The following is a 19,608-nucleotide window of genomic DNA, read 5'->3' as shown; positions in this document are numbered from 1 at the left end:
AATGTAGTGACCCATTGCTGTAAAGACTTTTTCAGACATGCATGTACCTTAAAGATTCTGTGCACTCAGCTTCTTTACCCGTGACATTGCATATTCCTAGTGAGCTGATACTAAAACATGAACCGTGTACATCACAGATTTGTCCATCCAAAGTGTCACTGCCTCAATACATGTGTGCATTACACAGGTCATTTTTAAAGCAATCATTGCAGATACACTGTATTTTTTTCACACATGCAAGTATGGGAGCACACAAATCAACTAACGCAGAGATGCACACAGTCCACAGTATAGTGGAAGAAGCTGAAGAGTTGCGGTAAAGATGAAATCACAGTGTGTATGTTGCATTGCTATGGTGACCATCCTTGCTGGCACAAAAACAAAGTCAAGTAAAATTGAGGAAACGTTAGTAAATTCAGTGGAATACAGTGGAATTACACCATAATGAGAGTCATGTCTGTGATGCCTTTTGTGTGTTTCAGCGAGAGATGTCTGGAGGAGCTTGAAGGAAAACACTCTGATTTACGCAGGGAGTTTGTGACAGTGAAAGAGGCATTAAGTCAGATCACCCTGCAGAAGGATGTGTTGGAGGATGATAAGGCCAGCCTCGCTGTGGCTCTAACCAAGGTAGATTGGTATTGTGCACCTGGTTATTCAAACTTGGTGTTTTTCTTTAATTGTATCATGTGTTTCTCAGATTGAGTCCCAACGCACTGCACAGGAATTAGCCTTCACCAAGCTGCAGAATCAAGAAGCTACTCTTAAAGATTCTCTTGCCAAAATGGCTGCTCTCAGTGAAGGCTTAGCCAAGGACAAGGTGGAACTCAATCGTATTCTGCTGCAGGTCAGTGGGTTACGCTTGTAAACTTGATGGAAGGCAGAGTTTACCGGAACAGAAGTGAAATATTGTTGTTTCCCCTCCAGACAGAAGGCGAGAAGGCTGAGCTGGGAGAACGCAGGCGAGAAGCTGAAGTTGAGCGGGCAGCGGCCAGAGAGGAGACAGCGCGGGTGCAACAGGAGATGATGAATCTACTCGCTGACAAACAAGTGCTGGAGAACTCCCACAGCCACTTACAGGATCTGTGCCAGAAGTTAGAAGCTGAGCTCAGCCTGCTGCAGAAGGAGAACATTCAGACCCTGGAGCAGCTCTCACAGGTCAGGGACCCCCGGCCATTTACACACTTCAGCCTCAAATCCTCCCTGCTCCCACCACCTGGGAGAACAACTCTGATGTTATTAATAGCTTTCAGCAGGTTTATGGCGCTTGTTGTTAAAATGGAGGACACATCTGCCATGTTTCTTGTCTTTCCAGTGGGATATGGTGAGCATTTCAAGCCCCACTATGTGTTTTATGAGTAACTTGGGACATAACAAGCAAGGGGTTCTCGTGAACAAATGTGAACTGGAAAAGATAAATAGATAGACATATAATATCCAGAGGGGTTTTAGTGAAACACACCATAAATTAACACCTAAAGTATTCCCCCCTTCTTCCCTTAGCAGATCCACTTCTTATTTTGTGTCTCAAAGAATGAAAAGAATTCTTTTCTGTTTTATTATCTGTTCCGAATGTGAAACTGGGATATCCATGTTGATCTCAGCTAGAATTTTACAAACCTAAACAATTTGACAAATTCCATCCAAACATTTTTAGATAACTTATCTGTAAAAATAAATCAGCTATGTATGAAACAAGCCCTAGGGTGGCCTCTGTTGCACTTTGCTCATGTTTCATCCCGTTATTGGGCGCCATTCACATCCATAACATTGGTGTAATTCATCCAGTTCAATATTTACCCAAGGAGAGGCTGAAAGACATTGTGTGCTAATATTTAGTTAGCGTGAGTTCATTTTAGTTTGCTTCAAAATCACATTACTGACTGTTGCTTTTCAAACAATCTGTTGTCATGAAATACTAGGGGTTGGAGCAGCCCGTTATAGCCTTAACCATTGTATTATAGTATTGTACAAGAAACTGGCCTTGGACGTAAAGTAGGATTTTTAAAGCCAAAGAAAAGCTCTTAGATGGAACATGTAATTCTCAAGGTCTCGAATAATGTTTTCACTTTGTTGAGGTTAGTGACTTATAACTTATATTTACATTAAAATACAATCTTTTTTTAAAAAACCTGCTGAATTTATGATAGTTCCTCAAAATGAAAGAATATTGGGGCAAATTTAACCCAAACTGTGTTGTCAAGAATAGTCAAAATATATTTCCTGAGATCACATTTTTTCTTTTTAGCATGGTCACAAACAGCAGATATGTTTACGAAGCTCTTTATTTAGCTTTAATTTGGAATAATATGTATAGATGCTACTGTGCATCATTCATAAGCACAGAGGCACAGAAAGCAAACAATGACAATGATGAGATCTCTAAAACGTATTTCTGCACAGGAAAACTTTATATTTTATGTTTGAATTCTCTCATTTTTTTTACCCACTATATGTGCTAATATTCCTTTGTACAAGAACGATAAATTCTTCAACAATCTTCCCATCACACTCATCATGGTTTATACATTTTTGAGTTGAATACATTCTGAACAGAATTTAGCAATTTCCTCATAAATTGTACTTGTGCCAGTTTCATTTTTCCTCCTTCATATAGGTTCCATTCATGGCGATTTAAGGCGTAATTGGAAAAATAACATGTAACTCCACTAATCATTTTTGTTTTACCTCCGGTGGCCCATTCGTAATGGCTCTGCAGTTCCTATAGGTTGTCATGAATCACCTCAAGTTTTGTTTAATTTATGCTTCATGAAAAAATAGGGCGTTGTAGAGTTCAGAATTAGTGCACCACTGTTTCTGTACAAAATGTAGAAGTTGGGTGGTTAATACCCAATCCAACATATACAAATTACCAAACATAACACAAGTCATATTGAGGGAGCTCCTTCTCCTCTCACTGTTTGTTTAGTGTGTGTTTACAATACAGTTCATATCCAGTGTGTATACTATAATTTAAATGTGCTGTATACGGAGTACCCTGGTAACTCAGAGAGCAGGAAAAAAGTGTCGCACAGTCTGGCTCCATATGCATTTCTCTTTTATGAGATGATGTTTTGGCCATCGGGTGTTCATCAACAGTGATACCTCTGGTATGTTATGTAGGCCACATCGTCATGACACATCTGATGATGATTAAATAATCATGATCCACCACTGGGATAAGAAGAAACTATTAATTTTTTTCAAACCCAATTACAGGAACTACTACATATGAAAAATTTCATATATGTGTCTTACAAATTTTCCAAAATTACTTTAAATTGTAACAGATTTTTAGAAGAACACCAACATTGAAATCATGAATTATGTTCTCTTAATTATCCAATAAGCAGAGGTCCATTACAGAAAACATTAAATCTATTTAGTCCATGAGCTGACAGGCTTTTCTGACCAGAGAACCGAGGGTGTTTCCTTCTTCATAGGAAAACATCAATGATACCTCCTCTTGGAGGGAGGAATACCTTCTGTACCAATATTTATTATAGAGGAAACAGGATGATTAAACTCAACACAAAGTATGCATCTAATAAGCATCTAATCCATATAAATTTAATATTCCACAGGCAGAGACCTGTCTTTCTGCCTCTCTCTACTATTTCTTCTATCAAATAATGCAGAAATGCCTATGTAATGCAAAAAAATATATCATATCTTATACAACATCTAGTGTTTATTATGAATGCAAGAAACAAAATACAAAGGAATGCAGAAACTTCTGTCAGTATTTACTGAGGACACAGTGAAAACTTAGCATTGGAAAGGCATGGACACAGTTATTTTGTGGCTTGCCTTAATACATCTGTATTTATAGGATTTTCTCTTCCAGACTGCAAGAGAGTGGAGATTATTTATGAGTCAAGCAAATGATTTATTAAGGTTTGTGGTAGTCATTGTAGTGGAGGGAGAGATTTCTCCATGCGTTAATTAATTGGAAATGCCTGAGGGAAGAGTTATCAGAGCATATCATTTGCCAAGGCAGGTTATTCTAATTTGCTGAAGGAAATCAAAAATGAACTAGAACCTCCAACTAGAAAGAGTCCTACTACCTACTACATTAAAACCTCTGGCCACCCATTATGTTTTTGCCTCTGAATTGTTTCGTTTCTGCCGCTGAAATTTCACAGTCTAAATTTTCTCCTGTGTTGTCCCTGATCCTTAGGTCACCATGAAGAGAGGGAAGAGTTGAAAGCCACATAATGTTCTGTAATAGCCAGGAGTTTCTCCAAGGAGCCAAGCAGGGGTTTAATAAATTCTGACAACCTTACGACTTGCTGTGTCACAAGACTTCATTTCATCCTTCACACCAATAAAACTCGCATGGAATACATTAAATCTTTTGATAAGATTCAAATTTCCCATTGTTTTTCACTGGAGTATGGAGAGCACACCTCTCCTGACTGTGCTGGTTTCTAACACGCACACATGCATCAAAGCTGTGATTGCATAATGTTTGTCAGATTACAAGTAACAAGATACAGCCATGGAAAAAAAATAAGAGACCATTGCAAAATGATCACTTTCTCTGATTTTACCATTTATAGGTATGTGTTTGACTAAAATGAGCATTTTTGTTTTATTCTCTAAACTACCGCTAACATTTCTCCCGAATTCCAAATAAAAATAATATTATTTAGAGCATGTATTTGCAAAACACAACACTTAGTTAAAATAACAAACAGATGCAGTGTTTTCAGACCTCAAATAATGCAAAGAAAACAAGTTCATATTTGTTTCTAAGCAACACAGTACTAATGTTGTTACTTGGGAAAAGTTCAGACATCAATATTTGGTGGAATAACTCTGATTTTCAGTGACACCTTTCACGTGTCTTGGCTTTCCACCATTGCTGTTGGATGACTTTACGCAGCTCCTGGCAGAGAAATTCAAGAAGCTCAGCAATGTTCGATGACTTGTGACCATCCATCTTCCTCTTGATTATATTCCAGAAGTTTTCAAAGTGGGTTCAGGTCTGGTGATTGGGCTGGCCATGACAGGGTCTTCATATGGTGGTCTGTCATCCACACCTTTATTGACTTAGCTGAGGCCAGGAGCATTGTCCTGGTAGAAAAACCAGTCCTCAGAGTTTGGGAACATTGTCAGAGCAGAAGTCCGGGAGTTTTCAATAGTTATTTTTGGATTCCAGTTATTTACTACTTAGTACTTACTACTTACTACTACTTAGTACAAATAGCACTGTTTTGCCAATTGCAAGAAGATAGTGATGGCCACACTAGTGGTTTTTACACTTCTCCTATTTAAATAAGTCATGGATCAGGTGTTTATTTAGTAGAATAAGGTGTGCTTGTGATGGAATTCAGCAGACACAGGAATGGAATGGCTGTCATACATGCAGACATGCTATTTTCAGAGGAAATTGCAGTGGTCTCTTAGTTTTTTCCGGAGTTGTATGTCTGTGTTGTTAGTAGAATCCCTACACTTTCCTCAGGTGTGCCTGTGCGTTTTGCACAGTGCTCTTGGTGGACTGTGTTGGCCGTTATTGAACTGAACTGTACAGAAGCGATTAGTTACCATAATCTATATACATGTGTTAATAGATGACCCACACAAATGGACACTTTTCCTCATTGTGTTCTCACAGTAATTTACCCTGCTTAGTAATTCTGGTCCTTGGATATTATTTTTTAATAATTTCCTTTGTGTTATATAATGTTTTTCTGCATTTTCAAGCCTTTATTGGATACAGAACAATAGAGAGGACACAGGAAACAAAGTCAGACTGGAAGGAATGACAACGAAGACTAACCAGACATTCATGGTTGACATCCATAACCATTTGACTACCAGGCCACCCCTTTTTTTTTATTAATTTGCTTGATTGCATTTTTGTTTGTGTGTGTCCGTCTCCAGGTCAACAGGCAGATGCAGAATGTGTCAGAGGAGCTGTGTGCGTGCAGGAAGGAGCTGGAGATTCAGACCACAGCCCTAAAGAGAGCGACCAATGACAGGGAGGAGCTGGCCAAGGATAAAGCTGCTCTTGATGTCAACCTAAACTCTGCTGAGCGAAAGGCCTGTGTTCTCACACAGGAGCTGGTTGCACTTAGGTCTGTGTGTTTTTGTGCAGTTTATTGTGTGGTCTGACCCATATTTACAATGTTTGGGATGAGACCTAGATTAAAGCCAGTTTATCAGTTTGTTTTTATTCTGTTGCATTCTGCAGAAAAATGCAATGAATTGCCTTTATCTGTTTGTAGCCACTGAGTTAATCGTCTTATGTTTATGGTTAAAGCTGTGTGTATGCATGTGTTTGATTAAAGCTAACATGCATTGTTGTATTGTAAGGTTGTTTTGAGTTTTAAAGCACAGCAAGTCTTATGTAACAAGAGTCTTTAAGTAACATGGTTTTATTTGGAAACTATGCCTACAATGGATCATTGGATTTTATGACCTTATATACCTAGTGGTTCAAAGGTCTTTTTTTTAGAGCTAAAACTGCTTCACTGCTGTGTTCCAGAGCAAAGAAAGAATCCCTGGAGGCTTCACTGTTTGAGAGCCAGGAGCTTGCTTCGTCTCTTCAGGCTGAGTGCAACAGGATCGATGGGGAAAGGCGCAGCTTGCTTCTGGCTAACGAGGCCTTGACGCGTGAGTAGCCCCCTCCCTTAGAGACCCCCGCGTCCTCTGTGCCAAGCCCCCTGGCCCTGAAGCTTTTCCAACAGCTCACTAGAGATCCATATTTCAGCTGTGAGCTCTGCAACAGCTGGGATCATCGGAGCTGCTTTTTTAGCTGACCAGAGTCCCACATTTCCAAGCAAACACACATGGATCAGATAAGTGGTGTTAAGATAGCATGTTCCACATGAAGTCAAGGCTAAGCATCCCCTATAAATAAAATTACAATCACATTTTGATAAGTCCAGAATCATTCACTATGAGCGTTGAGCGTGCCCTTTGACCAGAAATTGAGTGTGATTTTGATTTGGCTGTATTTATATTTTTCTTTTCAGGTGATATTGCTCAGATGCGTGTGGATGCTGAATGCCAATTTGCACAAGCTACACAGGACCGTAGTAACCTGGAGGAGAAGCTGGTCCAGGTGGAGAGAAATGCTCAACTCCTCCTGAAATGCAAAGAGCAAAGCCACAGGGAGCAGCTAGAAGCTGAACGCAAGGAAAAGGTAAGATATGATTTTATACGTTAAGACTGTTTCTGAGAAACATCAGTTAGATTATTACAAGCATTGATGGTTGATGGACAGGAGCATCAGTGTGCGGAGCTGATGGTTCAGCGGGAACAGGCCGAGGAGCGGCTGCGTAGACAGTATGAGGAGCTGCGTGTGCACAACCAGAAAGAACTGCAGCAGGTGCACGAGGAGTTGGCCAGACTGCAGCAGCACTGCAACCAAAGCCTCCTGCAGGCTGAAAGTGAAAAGCAGCATGTGTGTGGTTTGTCATTTTAGATTATATTTATGAGCTGTCTTTAATAGATGAATATATGAGATAAACTGTTGTTTCACTTTCCAGTTTGTGTACATTAGGTCTGTAATTTAGTGTTGGGGAAAGCATTTTCAAACTGCCAGGAACTCCACACTCAAAGTATAATAATACTAGTCTAGGAACAATTGCAAATTGGTTGGCTAAAACTACTTTGTAAAGAAACGTTAACTTCACAATGTACCCTACTAAGTTTAAGTTAACTGCTGTCTTGTTCATCAGTTCTGTAACATTTGTTGAGCTGAATCTCAATGAGCAAAACAGTTTTGATAAATACATAAAAATTATTAACTTTATGATCCCAACTTTGTAGTTTGTTGCATTTAACTGCAATTAAAAATAGTTTAACTACTTGAATCATTACAATTATAAATGTAATTGAACTGCCAGCAACATTTCATACATGTACAAGTCTCTAAGGCTCAAACTAGAGTGTTGACCTCACTGTGTGTTCTGCTCAGGCTTTGTCCCAGATGGAGGCAGAGAAGGCTGCCATCACAGAGAAGATGGTAGTCCTGCAGCAAGACCTGGCCACAGCAGGCATGGAGCTGGAAAACACAAAGAGGGAGGCACATAGCAAACAAGAGCAGGACAAGGTACAAATATGATGGAGGTTTCATTGGCTGTGGCCATTTACCTTTCTCTTTACAGTACAAATCATAAGTTTTAATTCGAAGTACTTATTAATGTACATCTTTGTTCCAGAATGCAATGGATGTCCTTCGATCTGAGTTACAAGACTTGCAAACACAGTTTGAGGAATCCTTGAACTCCCATGAGAACTCCAAAAAGACTCTAACTGAGCAGAATAGAGAGTTGAATCAACAGAGGGAATGTGCAAAACAGGAGGTGAGAACGTTTAAAAACCTCAGCAGTTTTAACAAATACAGCAAGTCTGTCTCTTCAGTGGCACCAGTATATAGATGTTAGAGTACGGAACTGGATTGAGAAATATAAGGAAAGAAATCATAAAATGTATGGGTTCGATGTCACCGAATAGATGACAGTGGGGGATTGTACAATCATGGAAATGGATAGGAAATTACAGGCTTGTTTGCCTTGGCATAGGATGGGAGGCCTTGGATATGTTTCTAGTGAGAGGGGGAGTTTGTACCAATTAGTACCAGTGTGGGGGAGAACCATTTACTAAAGGCCTCTGTTGACATTGGCTGATGCCACAGAGCTTTACAAGCATCATGGTGCCTTCAGGTGCAGAATCCAGAGGGCTGCATTATACAAGAAGAGGTGGTGTCCACTTTTAAAACTCATGCTCATGCATTCTTTCTTTCTCTGTCAAGTTCCCCAAAATAAATTTTAGCTCCATTGACCCTAATACAAACAGAGGAGTGCAATTAGAGACTATAATTTTGGCCCAGTGACACACATCTCTGAGCCAAATGAAAGCAGTAAATCTCATCTCTTGGGGTTGCTCGAGGTCAGAATTGCAGGCCCAGGGTCGCTGGGCGTTTTAGTAAAACAACAACCTCACAGTCACCTCATTAGATGTAACTACAGAGTTGTATGGGCCTCACCAAGCCTTGATTTAAATGCCTGGAAATCCCTGGAAAATGGGATTGTTTATCTCTGTGGGACTTTTTGGCTTTAAAAAAAAAAGCAAGAATGAGGATCATCCTGTCTTCGCTCTGTCTCTTTAGTCTTGTCAGAGTATAGTGAATGAGGTTGTGTGGAGCCAGAGCAGCAAGAGTTTTGAGGTTTGGACAGCCCTCTCTGCTGTAGATCAAGTCATGCTTCTGTGACACTGTCATCTTTGGCTGCCAAGCCCTACTCGTTTCGTTGTTTAATTATTTTTACTAATCCTGTCTCAGGATTTCTCATGTCAGAAAGTGACAACGCAGGAGTGCGAATGTGTGAAAGAGAGCCAGAGAGCATGAAAGAGTACGAAAGCGACTGGAAAGAGAGAGAACAAGAGGGGAGGATATGGTCCCTGGTACCAAAATATGAAATCAAAGTTTGAGTTAACCCCTTATGTAAATAAGCCAGTGGGAGAGTGTTTATTTTCTCCCTTGCAGCAGCGAGAGGCTGGCTCCATTGGGACTCCAGGTCCCCCTGTCTCATCCACATAACACAACACTGCTGCCCTCATATTCTCTGCCCTTCTGCTCTACTCCCCCACCCCAAAAAATCAGATAAAATAAAGTATAATTGGCTGGATCAGCACTGGCTTGTTTTTTCTCACATTAAAGTTTATGAGAAAAAACCATCTTGTGTGGCCTCTGAACATAACACTCCTCCTCCTTCTCATCCTGCTCCTCATCCTCCCTTTTCCCCCTCCTTCCCTCCTTCCCCTACAGAGGGGTGGGGGGCTGCTGTTTATCATGTTGCACTCTGTGGATTCTTTACACTTCAAGCAGCAGCAAGGAGATGGGGAAAGACAGCACCTGGCTACAGGCCCAACTGGCTCTTATCCATGCCCAGATAAGCTCTGTCCTCCCTCTTTCTCCCACTAAACACAACACATTGCCTTAAAACAGAATATAGGTCATACGGTATCATGAGATTACACACATAGCACTTTGAGGAGAAGAGGCTGAGGTTTGGCTTCTTCGCAGTAAAGCACAAGTGCACTATCTGATCCAAAGTCACTCACCAAGTTTTTATCAGGTTTTCTTCGTTCAGTTTGAATGATCTAAATGGATTTAAACAAATGATGAAGATAAATCTGGAGATAATTATGCATAAGACAAGACAAGTTATTATAGCTTCATTTAGATATTACAGTAAGTTTAATTTTCATCTTGTTTTTATTCAAGAAACTTAAAACCTCAGAACATTTTAATAAATGGTATAACTGATAGATGAACCACGCACAAAGGTAACAATAAAATACGTGCCAATGAAGGGATTTATATGTGACGCAAAGGCTAAAACTGAAAAACATTTCCTTAGTTTTTGTTTTATGATCACACAATTTCTTTCTCTGTTTTTTTTAGTTTTCATTAAAGGTACAGTGTGTAAAATTTAATCATTTTCTGAACCATTTAGTCTTCGATAGGGTCATGGAGCTTATCCTGGCTACCAGCGGGCAAAGGTGGAGTCCATCCTGGACATGTCTCCAGTTCATCACAGGGCTGACAGATACAGACAAACAACCATTCACTCCCACATTCACACCTACAGGCAATTTAGACTGACATGTTAACCTATTAAGGTGCATGTCTTTGGATGGTGGGAGGAAGCTTGAGTACCCAGACAGAACCCGTGCAGACACAGGGAGAACATACCAAGTCCACACAGAATTGAACCCAGATAACCACTTCAACACTGGGCCACCTCCTGTAACATTTAGAGGGATGTATTTTCAGAAATGCAATATAATATTCATATTCAGTATGTTATTTAATTAGTATTTAATAATCTGTAAATAAGAGTAGTTATGTTTTTACACCTCAGAGTAAGCTCTGAATATTCTCTTCTTTTTACCATTTTATATTGTTTGGGATCCAGTGTTAAGGTGCATTGCCCTACTTTTTGTGAGTGTGGATCAGAATTATTATCCTTAAAAACCAAAAGGCATAGAATGAACAAAATAAACACTCTAATAATGGCTTTATGTTTTGTTTTGTTTTTTTGTTGTTTTTTTTTTGTTTTTAGTAGCCACCACAGGGGAGGGTGTGGTGTTGGGTTTTTAGATTGTCGCTAGAGAATATTAGACACTGAATGTTTAATAAAAAAATGTAAAAGTTATATCTAAGCAGACCTATCATGGTTTTCATATTCTATGATCTGGACATAAAGGTAGATGATCTTCGTCGTCAGCTCCAAGATGCAGAAGATGGACTTATTAAAGTCCGAAGGGAGTTGATTGAGGCTCATAGGGAGCTTCAGGAATGTGCACAGGAGCGAGACAAGCAACGTAAAGAAGCTCTTGACATCAGGAGGCTCTTGGGTGATGAGACCAGAGAGAAGGAGGCCATTCAAGTAACAAATGAAGAACTAAGAACCTTTATCAAGAGAGCAGAAAGTGACAATAGCAGGTAGAGTTACTACAGAGGACTGTGAATGCCGTGTGACTTCAGTGGGTGTCAATTGGAATGCTATTCTCTGTAACTTTAACGCTATATTTTGTAGCTTGAGGCGAGCTGTGGAGGAGAAGGAGCAGAAAGTATCCGTCTTAGAAGAATGCAGGAACTCCATGAACCAAGAGGCTAACAATTTACGGAGCAGCATGAGAGAGCTGGAGAGGTGTCGCCTACAGGCACGAAGAGAGCTGCAGGAGCTGCGGAGACAGGTGGGAGATGACTGAGGTCACTGGCGTCCATGTGATTTATTTTAAATAACGGATTACATTTAAGTAGAATGTATTCATTAAAATGTGCAGGTGAAGGTCCTTGACGGCGGGAACAGACAACAGAAACAGGAGCTGCGAGAGCTGCAGGCCCGGGTGTGTCAAGAGGAGCAGAAAGAGGAGGAGGCACGCCGCGAGGCTTTCACCCTGAAGCAGAGAGTGTTGGAGTGTGAGGCTGGCAGAGAAGCAGCACTGAATGAGGTACAAGTCCTCTGGGAATCAGTTTATTAATATCATAAATGTAAACATTCCACCTTTGCATACATAGTTTAGAATACCTGCCATACCTCGAATGACACAGAGCACATGAACCATAACATACTGTACATTCCATTATATTAGGGATGGCAGTTGTACTTCTAAACTACATCCACATTCTCTTTTAATCATTCTTTTAATACTTGACTGAATGTCCAACACACCTACTAAATAACCACTCTAATATTAATAGATGTTTGGATTAACAGTTCAGTGAGTATTAATATTCAGTGAAATCTTATTCTTTTACCCCCTGATGTTTTGTAACCCTTTCTTTTAGAGTTCCAAAATTCTCATGACCCCAGTAACAAGAGTGTCCTTGAGTTGTCAAGAAAATGTATAGCATTCTTTTGTTTTCTGGTTCCAAAAATATGGAGCTTGGAAACCATCAAATGGATTACATTATTATGATAAATTTGAAGACTGGTTACTGTATCATTTTGTCGTGCTAAATCCAGCAACTATCAGCTCACCATCCTTTAAAATTAAACCATTTGAATACTGTTGGGGTTAAAGTATTTTATGCCTCAGCCAAGACGTTTGTATCTCTTAAACCCATTTGAGACAGTTTAGAATGCACTGTATAAATAAACTGTATTGTTGCACAATGGACTAGAGAAGCTGGTCATCATAGTACACATTAAACTCTACACAAAGCATATCATCATTCACTGACACAGTTCAATGTTGGACACTAAAAACCCACATAGTCTCTGCAGGAATGCAGCTTGTTTATTGTGACAATTATGTTTAGCCTGCTATAAAAAAAAAAAAAAAGATTTAAGAAGTGAAATTAATTGAATGAAATTAGTTTTAAGATGTGCATCATTTAACCTAATAAAAGCATAGTTTGTATCCGTTGTATTCCACTGGCCTTCTTTGCACATTTATACATGAGCAAAACTGTAGAAGAATAGATAAGCAGCTAAACATATTCAGAAAACACAAAATCTTTTATGCAGCAAATTAATATCTAAGTTATTACATTCATTGGAGTTGAACATTACAGTTAATCTGTATCTGGATTTTTTTAAAGAAATGTATGAGACTGGTGGAATATATACATGTACATGTCCTGTAAAAAGAGAATTCTAAGTATAATCATGACTAGGACTAGTAGAGGAAATGAATGGATCTCCTTTGTTCATGCAGGTTGCAGGTCTGCAGCGTCGACTGATGGAGCTTGAATCCGCAGAGCATCAGAACCAAAAGCTTCTGCAGGAAAAAGATTTGCATCACCATCAGAGTGAGCAGAGACACAGAGAGGCCACTGACCAGCTGGAAGGAGCACTAGAGGAAGCTAATGTCAAGATCAGAGAGCTCACTGTGCAGGCTGACCTGGCTGAAAGCAAGATCCAGGGCCTGGAAAAGCAGCTGGACTTGGGTGATTCCAAACGAAGGGACCTGGAAATCAAGCTGGGGGGGTTGTATTCAGCTCTCCGCCACACAGTTCTCAACAATTGCCTAGCTGGTTCTCACAGACACTCTCCCTCTGACTGGAGAAACCACTTGCATGTAAAAGGTATAACCATGCAGTTCAATGAATGATAATGGTGTGGGGGCTTTTCTCTAATATACACAGATGCATTAATAAGTGTCTTCTCTGGGTAGGAGCAGACAGTGGAACAGATGGACCTCATGGTGAAGATGAAGAGTTGGATTTGTGTTCAGTGCAAACAGCACTCAGAGACATTCAGCTGGGATTCAGGGATGCACAAAAAGACAGGGTATATCAAGTTTATTTAAATTGTTCAATAAACCCAGGTTTTCACACCTGACGTGGTTTTTGTTTGGTTTCACAGTGCTTTTTTATGAGCACACTAAATAACTTAACTTAATGTACCTTTGATTTGTCACCTAAGTTGGACGTGTCTCATTATACTTGACACTGATTGATTTGTAGATGCTACATGCCTCTGTCTGATGTCGCTGAGTTGTGAATTTGTTTGAACAGAGAAATATAAATAAAAGCATTATTACATTGCCAGCAATATTATTATTAATACTCTCATTATCATTATGGTATTACTGTAGAAACAAAAACTTCAAGTATCTTCCCCTTATTTTTTCATGTTGTTTTTCTCTCTTTAATCCTCAAACGTTTTGGCATATCATTGTCTTAGAATGGACTTTTTATGATACTGTCAGACAGTATTTAGGTTTAAACCTCATCCCCTGCTCTCCCCACTTTTTCTTCTTATGTCTAATGGCTTATGATAGCCTACTTCAATTTTTTGCAATTGATCTAAAAGTCTGAACAATTCAAAAGACTGTTTTCACACAAGAATAAAAGTATTCAGTTTCAGCACTTTGGTCTGGGGAGATTTTACACCAGGACCGAGCAAGTTAGGCATATTTAAATTTACATACCTATTTGCACTTACAATTTAATTTCCTTTGTATTTCAGGATGAAGCCCGGGCTCAGATAATCAGTCTAAGTCATCAAGTGACAGAGCTCCAAGATAGTCATAATAAGTCAGCCACTCAAGTGTTACAACTGCAAAAGTCCTTGAAGCAATCTGAGGATGGTAAGAGTGTGTTGATATTATTAGCCTACAGTTAAGAACAGCTATTCATACTGTATAGAGATATAGCTTATTGTCTTGAAATGTTATTACAGGGAAACAAGTGATGGCAGAACGCTTGCACAAGGCACACACTTCCTTGTCCCTTCAGGAAGAAGTAGTACATCAAACAGAGCGGGAAAAGAAAGGCCTGGAAGGAGAAGTGGCTCAACTGAGAATTGCTCTACAAGCTACTGAGGCTGAATCCAGGGCACTACAAGTATTTAAAAAAGCTAAAAATTCTATTAAGTGAGGACAGACAGCATCTTTAGTGTACTTGAATGGAGCGACTGTAACTCCCAATAATTTGCCCCTGGGATTAATAAAGTATTGTGATTCTGATTAAGTTACAACTTTCTAAATTCTGTCCAAATTCCTCCACAGGACAAGCTGGAGTTCTTTAGGAGCTTAGAATCTCGTGCAAATGCAGAACAGCGGAAACTAAAGGAGTCTCTGGAGGCTGCGGAGAACAGGGTGAGCCGTCTGGAGCTCGCACATCGCACCCTTGAGGGTGAGTTACAGCGATCCCAGCTCAGGGCTGCAGAACTGGATGCAGAGTCAGGGGCACTGCAGGAGAGACTGACAGAGCTGAGGAGGAGGCTGGGGGAGAGTGAAGACCAGTGTGCAGCTCTGAGGGTCAGTGAGGAGAAGCTGGCTGCATTATTGGCTCGAGCTGAACAACATGAGAGCCAGCTGAGAGAACAGATCCATAAACTGTCGAACAGTCTCAGTGACAGCCAGAGCAGCACTGGAGCTCTGCAGGAGCAGATAGCACAGCTGCAGAGGGCTCTGACTGCCAGTGAACATGACCGAAGGATGCTGCAGGTACAACCATTCACCTATTTACACCCAATACATCCATCCAATGCTTTTTTTCATGAACTAAACACACACACTCACATCAATTGAACAGAACCAAACAACCCAAGAGCCTGCTCACGAACATAGTCCTCTATACAGGACAGAGACACAGGCTTTATAGTCAACTTAACAATCGAAGATGAAGTCCATACTACACCTACCATCTAGGAAAAATAATAAAAATGTCCAGTCAACACAGTATATAAAAGGTTCAGGCCATACTCTAGGAAATATGGTGTCTTTAAAATGTAGTATTCATGTCAAGTACAATAGTGAAACACATTCAAGTTTGACTTAATGTCACTGTACTTAAGTTGAGAGTTCACTTAGATATCCAGTTTGGAGTTAAACACTGCCCACATAGCATGTTATAGATCTAAGATTCCCTTTATATTATATAGTAATGCAGCTTGGATAATCAAAGTAGGATGCATATTGGAGCACTATTTAAATTAATGGCTTCGATTTTATGCTTTAAGGTTCACTGAAACCTCTGTGTTCTCCAGTAAGACCACAGGCAGACTATCCATCTCTATTTTGCATGTGAGGCAGAGAGGAAAGAAGTTTGGATTGGTAAAATTCGGTCTCTGCATTTTACCTATCCTAATACAAACACAATACGTAGCATTAACATTAGCACACACACACATATTAGGATCAGTGACCTGTGCTTGGAGGCACTCAGAGACCAACTCTAGATCTTCATTAGCACCATGATTAGGGGCACCAACAGGAGAATTTACATATGTGTTGTTAATTCTTTTTCAGCAAATTCTTGAAGGCATCATCACGTTGGTCATGTGTAATATTGACTTAAGGTTCCCTTTTTTGTTTTTTTGTTTTTTTTAGGCAAATGGATCTCTATTACTCTCTCTCTTTTAAGCTAAATATGGAAAGAATGTATGGAATGATATATTTGAGAAACATAGTAGAGAGTAGTAGCATAATGTAATGCCACTTAAGGTAATGTAATATCTTACTCGTTCATGGACTAAAAGATAAAATAATTCATCAAAACATCCTGAATATCATAGCACTGAATATCAAAATAACCACGAAAAAATCTACTGACAGTTTTTTGTTGTTGTTGTTGTTGTTTTTTTCCAAATGATTGGCTTTTTATTAATTATTACAATTGCAACTTTAGAACTTCCTGGAGGATTTGCATATTGCAATTGGATTTTCACAAGAAAATATCTAGAGATTTTAGCTTTTTGAGAAATAATAAGTTTTCTGGGGAAATTTGGAAAAGTACCTTAAATAACCATAAATGCTTTCACTCTGTTGTGATGTGTAGGTGACTAGTCTTTGAAGAAGAGATACTGTTTATTTTTAATATATAAGCTTTTCTTCTCTCTCTCAATTTAACAGTGTTTACTAGAAACCTCCAATGAGACAAATAGCCACACTTATATCGCCATGCTTTGATTTACAGTGCAGCCATGCAATCTTCTCTGCTCCAGACTGAGCATTTTATTTACATTTGCTGCCGAGATTTTCCTGAAGGCCCTTAAACACGGAGCAATAAAAAGCTTGGGCAAGCTCATTAATTCTCTTCTCAGGAGAGCTTTGGGGCTGCACATTTAAAGATCCTGTACAAACAAAAACATGACATGCCTAGTATAAATCTCTCATTTTGCTCAAAAGCTGTCGGCTCATTGCAGTAAAAAGTGAGAGAAAAATGCTCTCATCTTTGAACAGTATGTCAAGAACTATAAAAGAGACAGAACAGGAAGGAAGGTGAGACATACGGAGTCAGCCAAAGTGCAAAACCATGATTGTTGAAAGCAAGTGAATGAATGTGTCCTACAGGAGCGCCTGGATAAAACACGAGATGCCCTCTCTGAGAGTAAGAGGCTGAACCATACTCTAACAGAGCGGACCCAAAACCTTCAGAGAACCCAAGAAGACTCAGAACTTAAATCTTCTGAACTGGAGAAACATAACAGAGCGCTGAAGGAGGTAAGTCACAACGAGTCGAGGATGTAAATAAATGTACACACTGTATGTTGCAGTTTAATTTTTAACATAAAGGTGATGGACTGTGTTGCAGAGCCTGAAACAGCAACAGGAGGCAGGAATGCAGGCTCAGGGGATCTCCCAGCAGCTCCAGAGAGAGAAAGATGATCTTCAAGACAAGGTCCTGACTCTCCAAGGCTGTCTGCAAAAACTGCAGAGCGAGAGGGCAGAGATGGAGAGGGCACTCACACGCCTCAGCAAAGACAAGTCCACTCTCAGGAAGACATTGGAGAAGGTGAGCTCTCCTGTCATATACTGAAGAGATAATGGCTTCAGCCTCATGGTTGTACTGACTTTTTGCACAGTCCTTGTTTAAATCATAGAGCACAATGCAAAATGCAAACTGATATGAAATAAAATCTATATATTTTATTTCACAGTGATCTTATAAATTGTTTTACAGGGTCATGTTTCAAAGACTTTCTTCAATGCAACACATTAACTTGATAAAATGCATAATACACACAAACATGTTACAAAGCCTATACATCTACATTGAAATACAAGCTCACAGAATAGCCCTCAATACTGACAGATTAAAGGGCCTTCCACACCAAGAACAAAACCTATAATATTGTGAGCAGCCATACTGAGGAGAAATAACATTCTGGAAACAGTTGATGCCAAGCACATGTCGGAGAGAACTGTTACTACTCTATTTTGTACTCCGTGTGGTGTGTGTTCTACATAGAGGGGTGCATGTGTCAAAACGTCATATGTGAACATATTTTATCTGGAATAACGTGAAATATACAGGATCTTTGTATCTCTTCCATCATAATAACTGTGCTACATGTGTGTATTTCTCAGCAGCAGCTACTTTTCAATTGTTTTCATATTATCCATATTTGTATTAATGAGAATACCATGACTAACAGCTAACATGGATAGGATGTTTGTTGATGATCTGTGTTTCTGTTGTTCCCCATATCGCTCTGAAAGTGAGCCCAAAGTGATTACTGTCATTATAGTTGTGACGTGGCCTCTACTTTATGGTATATTATTACATACATTTTCAGTGTGCCCTTTAATGGGATGTCACTCGTCACAACCCGCCTTACAAAAGACTCTGTGGTGCTTCTCATGACTCCAAAATAGATTTTATCATGTAAAATTAGGGAGATATCCCTGTAATGAATTAAATATTGTAATATTAAGTCAAAGTTACAATTACAAAAGTCATTTTTTGAGAATGTGTTGCCCATAAAGTGGAATAATTTGGTTTTCACACATAATCCTCTTTTTATTCCTATTTACAAACACCAATAATCACCTTTGACCAGGTGCAATGATTACATTCTGTGTCCAAGTCATACTTTATCTATCATGAATAAGTCACATTGTCACAATCATTGCATGAAAAGAGGTAAAAATATTTTATTCTAGCTTTATGGGCACCTGTGTATTATTAACTGAGCTGCCCTGATCATAACAGTGGGAGATTCATAAAGTTCCCGTTTAGTTACAGTAGTAAAGTAGTGATTTGTTTTGAAGTTGGACAACAAATAGGCTTTGGTCAGATGTCCTGAAAAGTCCTTTTGCTTAATATGAGGTAAATGATTGAAATACTATATATTAGGTAGCCAAACCTCAAAAAGGCTTAAATGTAATAAAAGCATCTTAGCATTAATTCTAAAACTGCTGGAAGCTGTTGTAAGTAACGAAGCCAGGACTGAAGTAATATGTGTTTTGTGTAGTCAGAAGACTTACTGCCACATTCTGGACCAAGTGAGAATGTGCAATAGCTGAAGCATTAAGACACAAAAATGGGCATTTACATTGCATAAATCAACACAGCAGGAGATCATTTGGATATGTAGGCTGTTTTGTCACATGTGTATGAAGCAATCCTAAAGTGAAGGAAAACATGTAGGTGGACTGTGAGAACTGAGAGCCTCTGCTCTTGGCTTCTGCTACACACATTACAGGAAGGCACATGAGTGCAGAACAATCATGGTAAAGTCGTTCACATTATGTCACCCTCGTGCTGTTGTCAGGTGGAGATGGAAAGGCTAAGGAAGGAGGAGGAGGTGGCGGCAGCAGCCAGAGAGAAGGAGCAGCTGGGGGAGACAATACACTGCTTGGAACAGGAGTTAGCTGAGAAGAACCTAGACTTACAGACTCTGCAGGTGA

The 19,608-nt window shown here is 39.6% G+C and overlaps 1 protein-coding gene across 1 annotated transcript in view; it reads left to right on the top strand.

The window, feature by feature from the left end:
* The window catches only part of crocc2 (ciliary rootlet coiled-coil, rootletin family member 2), a 50,744-nt gene that overhangs the window by 28,044 nt on the left and 3,092 nt on the right, over positions 1-19,608 (top strand). The window contains exons 15-34 of the mRNA XM_030132223.1: positions 483-627; positions 698-844; positions 925-1,155; positions 5,887-6,080; positions 6,491-6,618; positions 6,981-7,150; positions 7,232-7,411; positions 7,928-8,062; positions 8,172-8,315; positions 11,223-11,461; positions 11,556-11,715; positions 11,806-11,973; positions 13,183-13,552; positions 13,678-13,757; positions 14,439-14,559; positions 14,652-14,815; positions 14,980-15,420; positions 17,269-17,418; positions 17,510-17,710; positions 19,473-19,604. Coding sequence (XP_029988083.1) covers positions 483-627; positions 698-844; positions 925-1,155; positions 5,887-6,080; positions 6,491-6,618; positions 6,981-7,150; positions 7,232-7,411; positions 7,928-8,062; positions 8,172-8,315; positions 11,223-11,461; positions 11,556-11,715; positions 11,806-11,973; positions 13,183-13,552; positions 13,678-13,757; positions 14,439-14,559; positions 14,652-14,815; positions 14,980-15,420; positions 17,269-17,418; positions 17,510-17,710; positions 19,473-19,604 — 3,700 coding nt within the window. The remainder of the gene's footprint in view (positions 1-482; positions 628-697; positions 845-924; positions 1,156-5,886; positions 6,081-6,490; positions 6,619-6,980; positions 7,151-7,231; positions 7,412-7,927; positions 8,063-8,171; positions 8,316-11,222; positions 11,462-11,555; positions 11,716-11,805; positions 11,974-13,182; positions 13,553-13,677; positions 13,758-14,438; positions 14,560-14,651; positions 14,816-14,979; positions 15,421-17,268; positions 17,419-17,509; positions 17,711-19,472; positions 19,605-19,608) is intronic.

The sequence above is a fragment of the Sphaeramia orbicularis genome, chromosome 4 (genome assembly GCF_902148855.1).
Source record: "Sphaeramia orbicularis chromosome 4, fSphaOr1.1, whole genome shotgun sequence".
Taxonomy (NCBI): domain Eukaryota; kingdom Metazoa; phylum Chordata; class Actinopteri; order Kurtiformes; family Apogonidae; genus Sphaeramia; species Sphaeramia orbicularis.
This window is presented reverse-complemented; position numbering and strand designations above follow the sequence as displayed.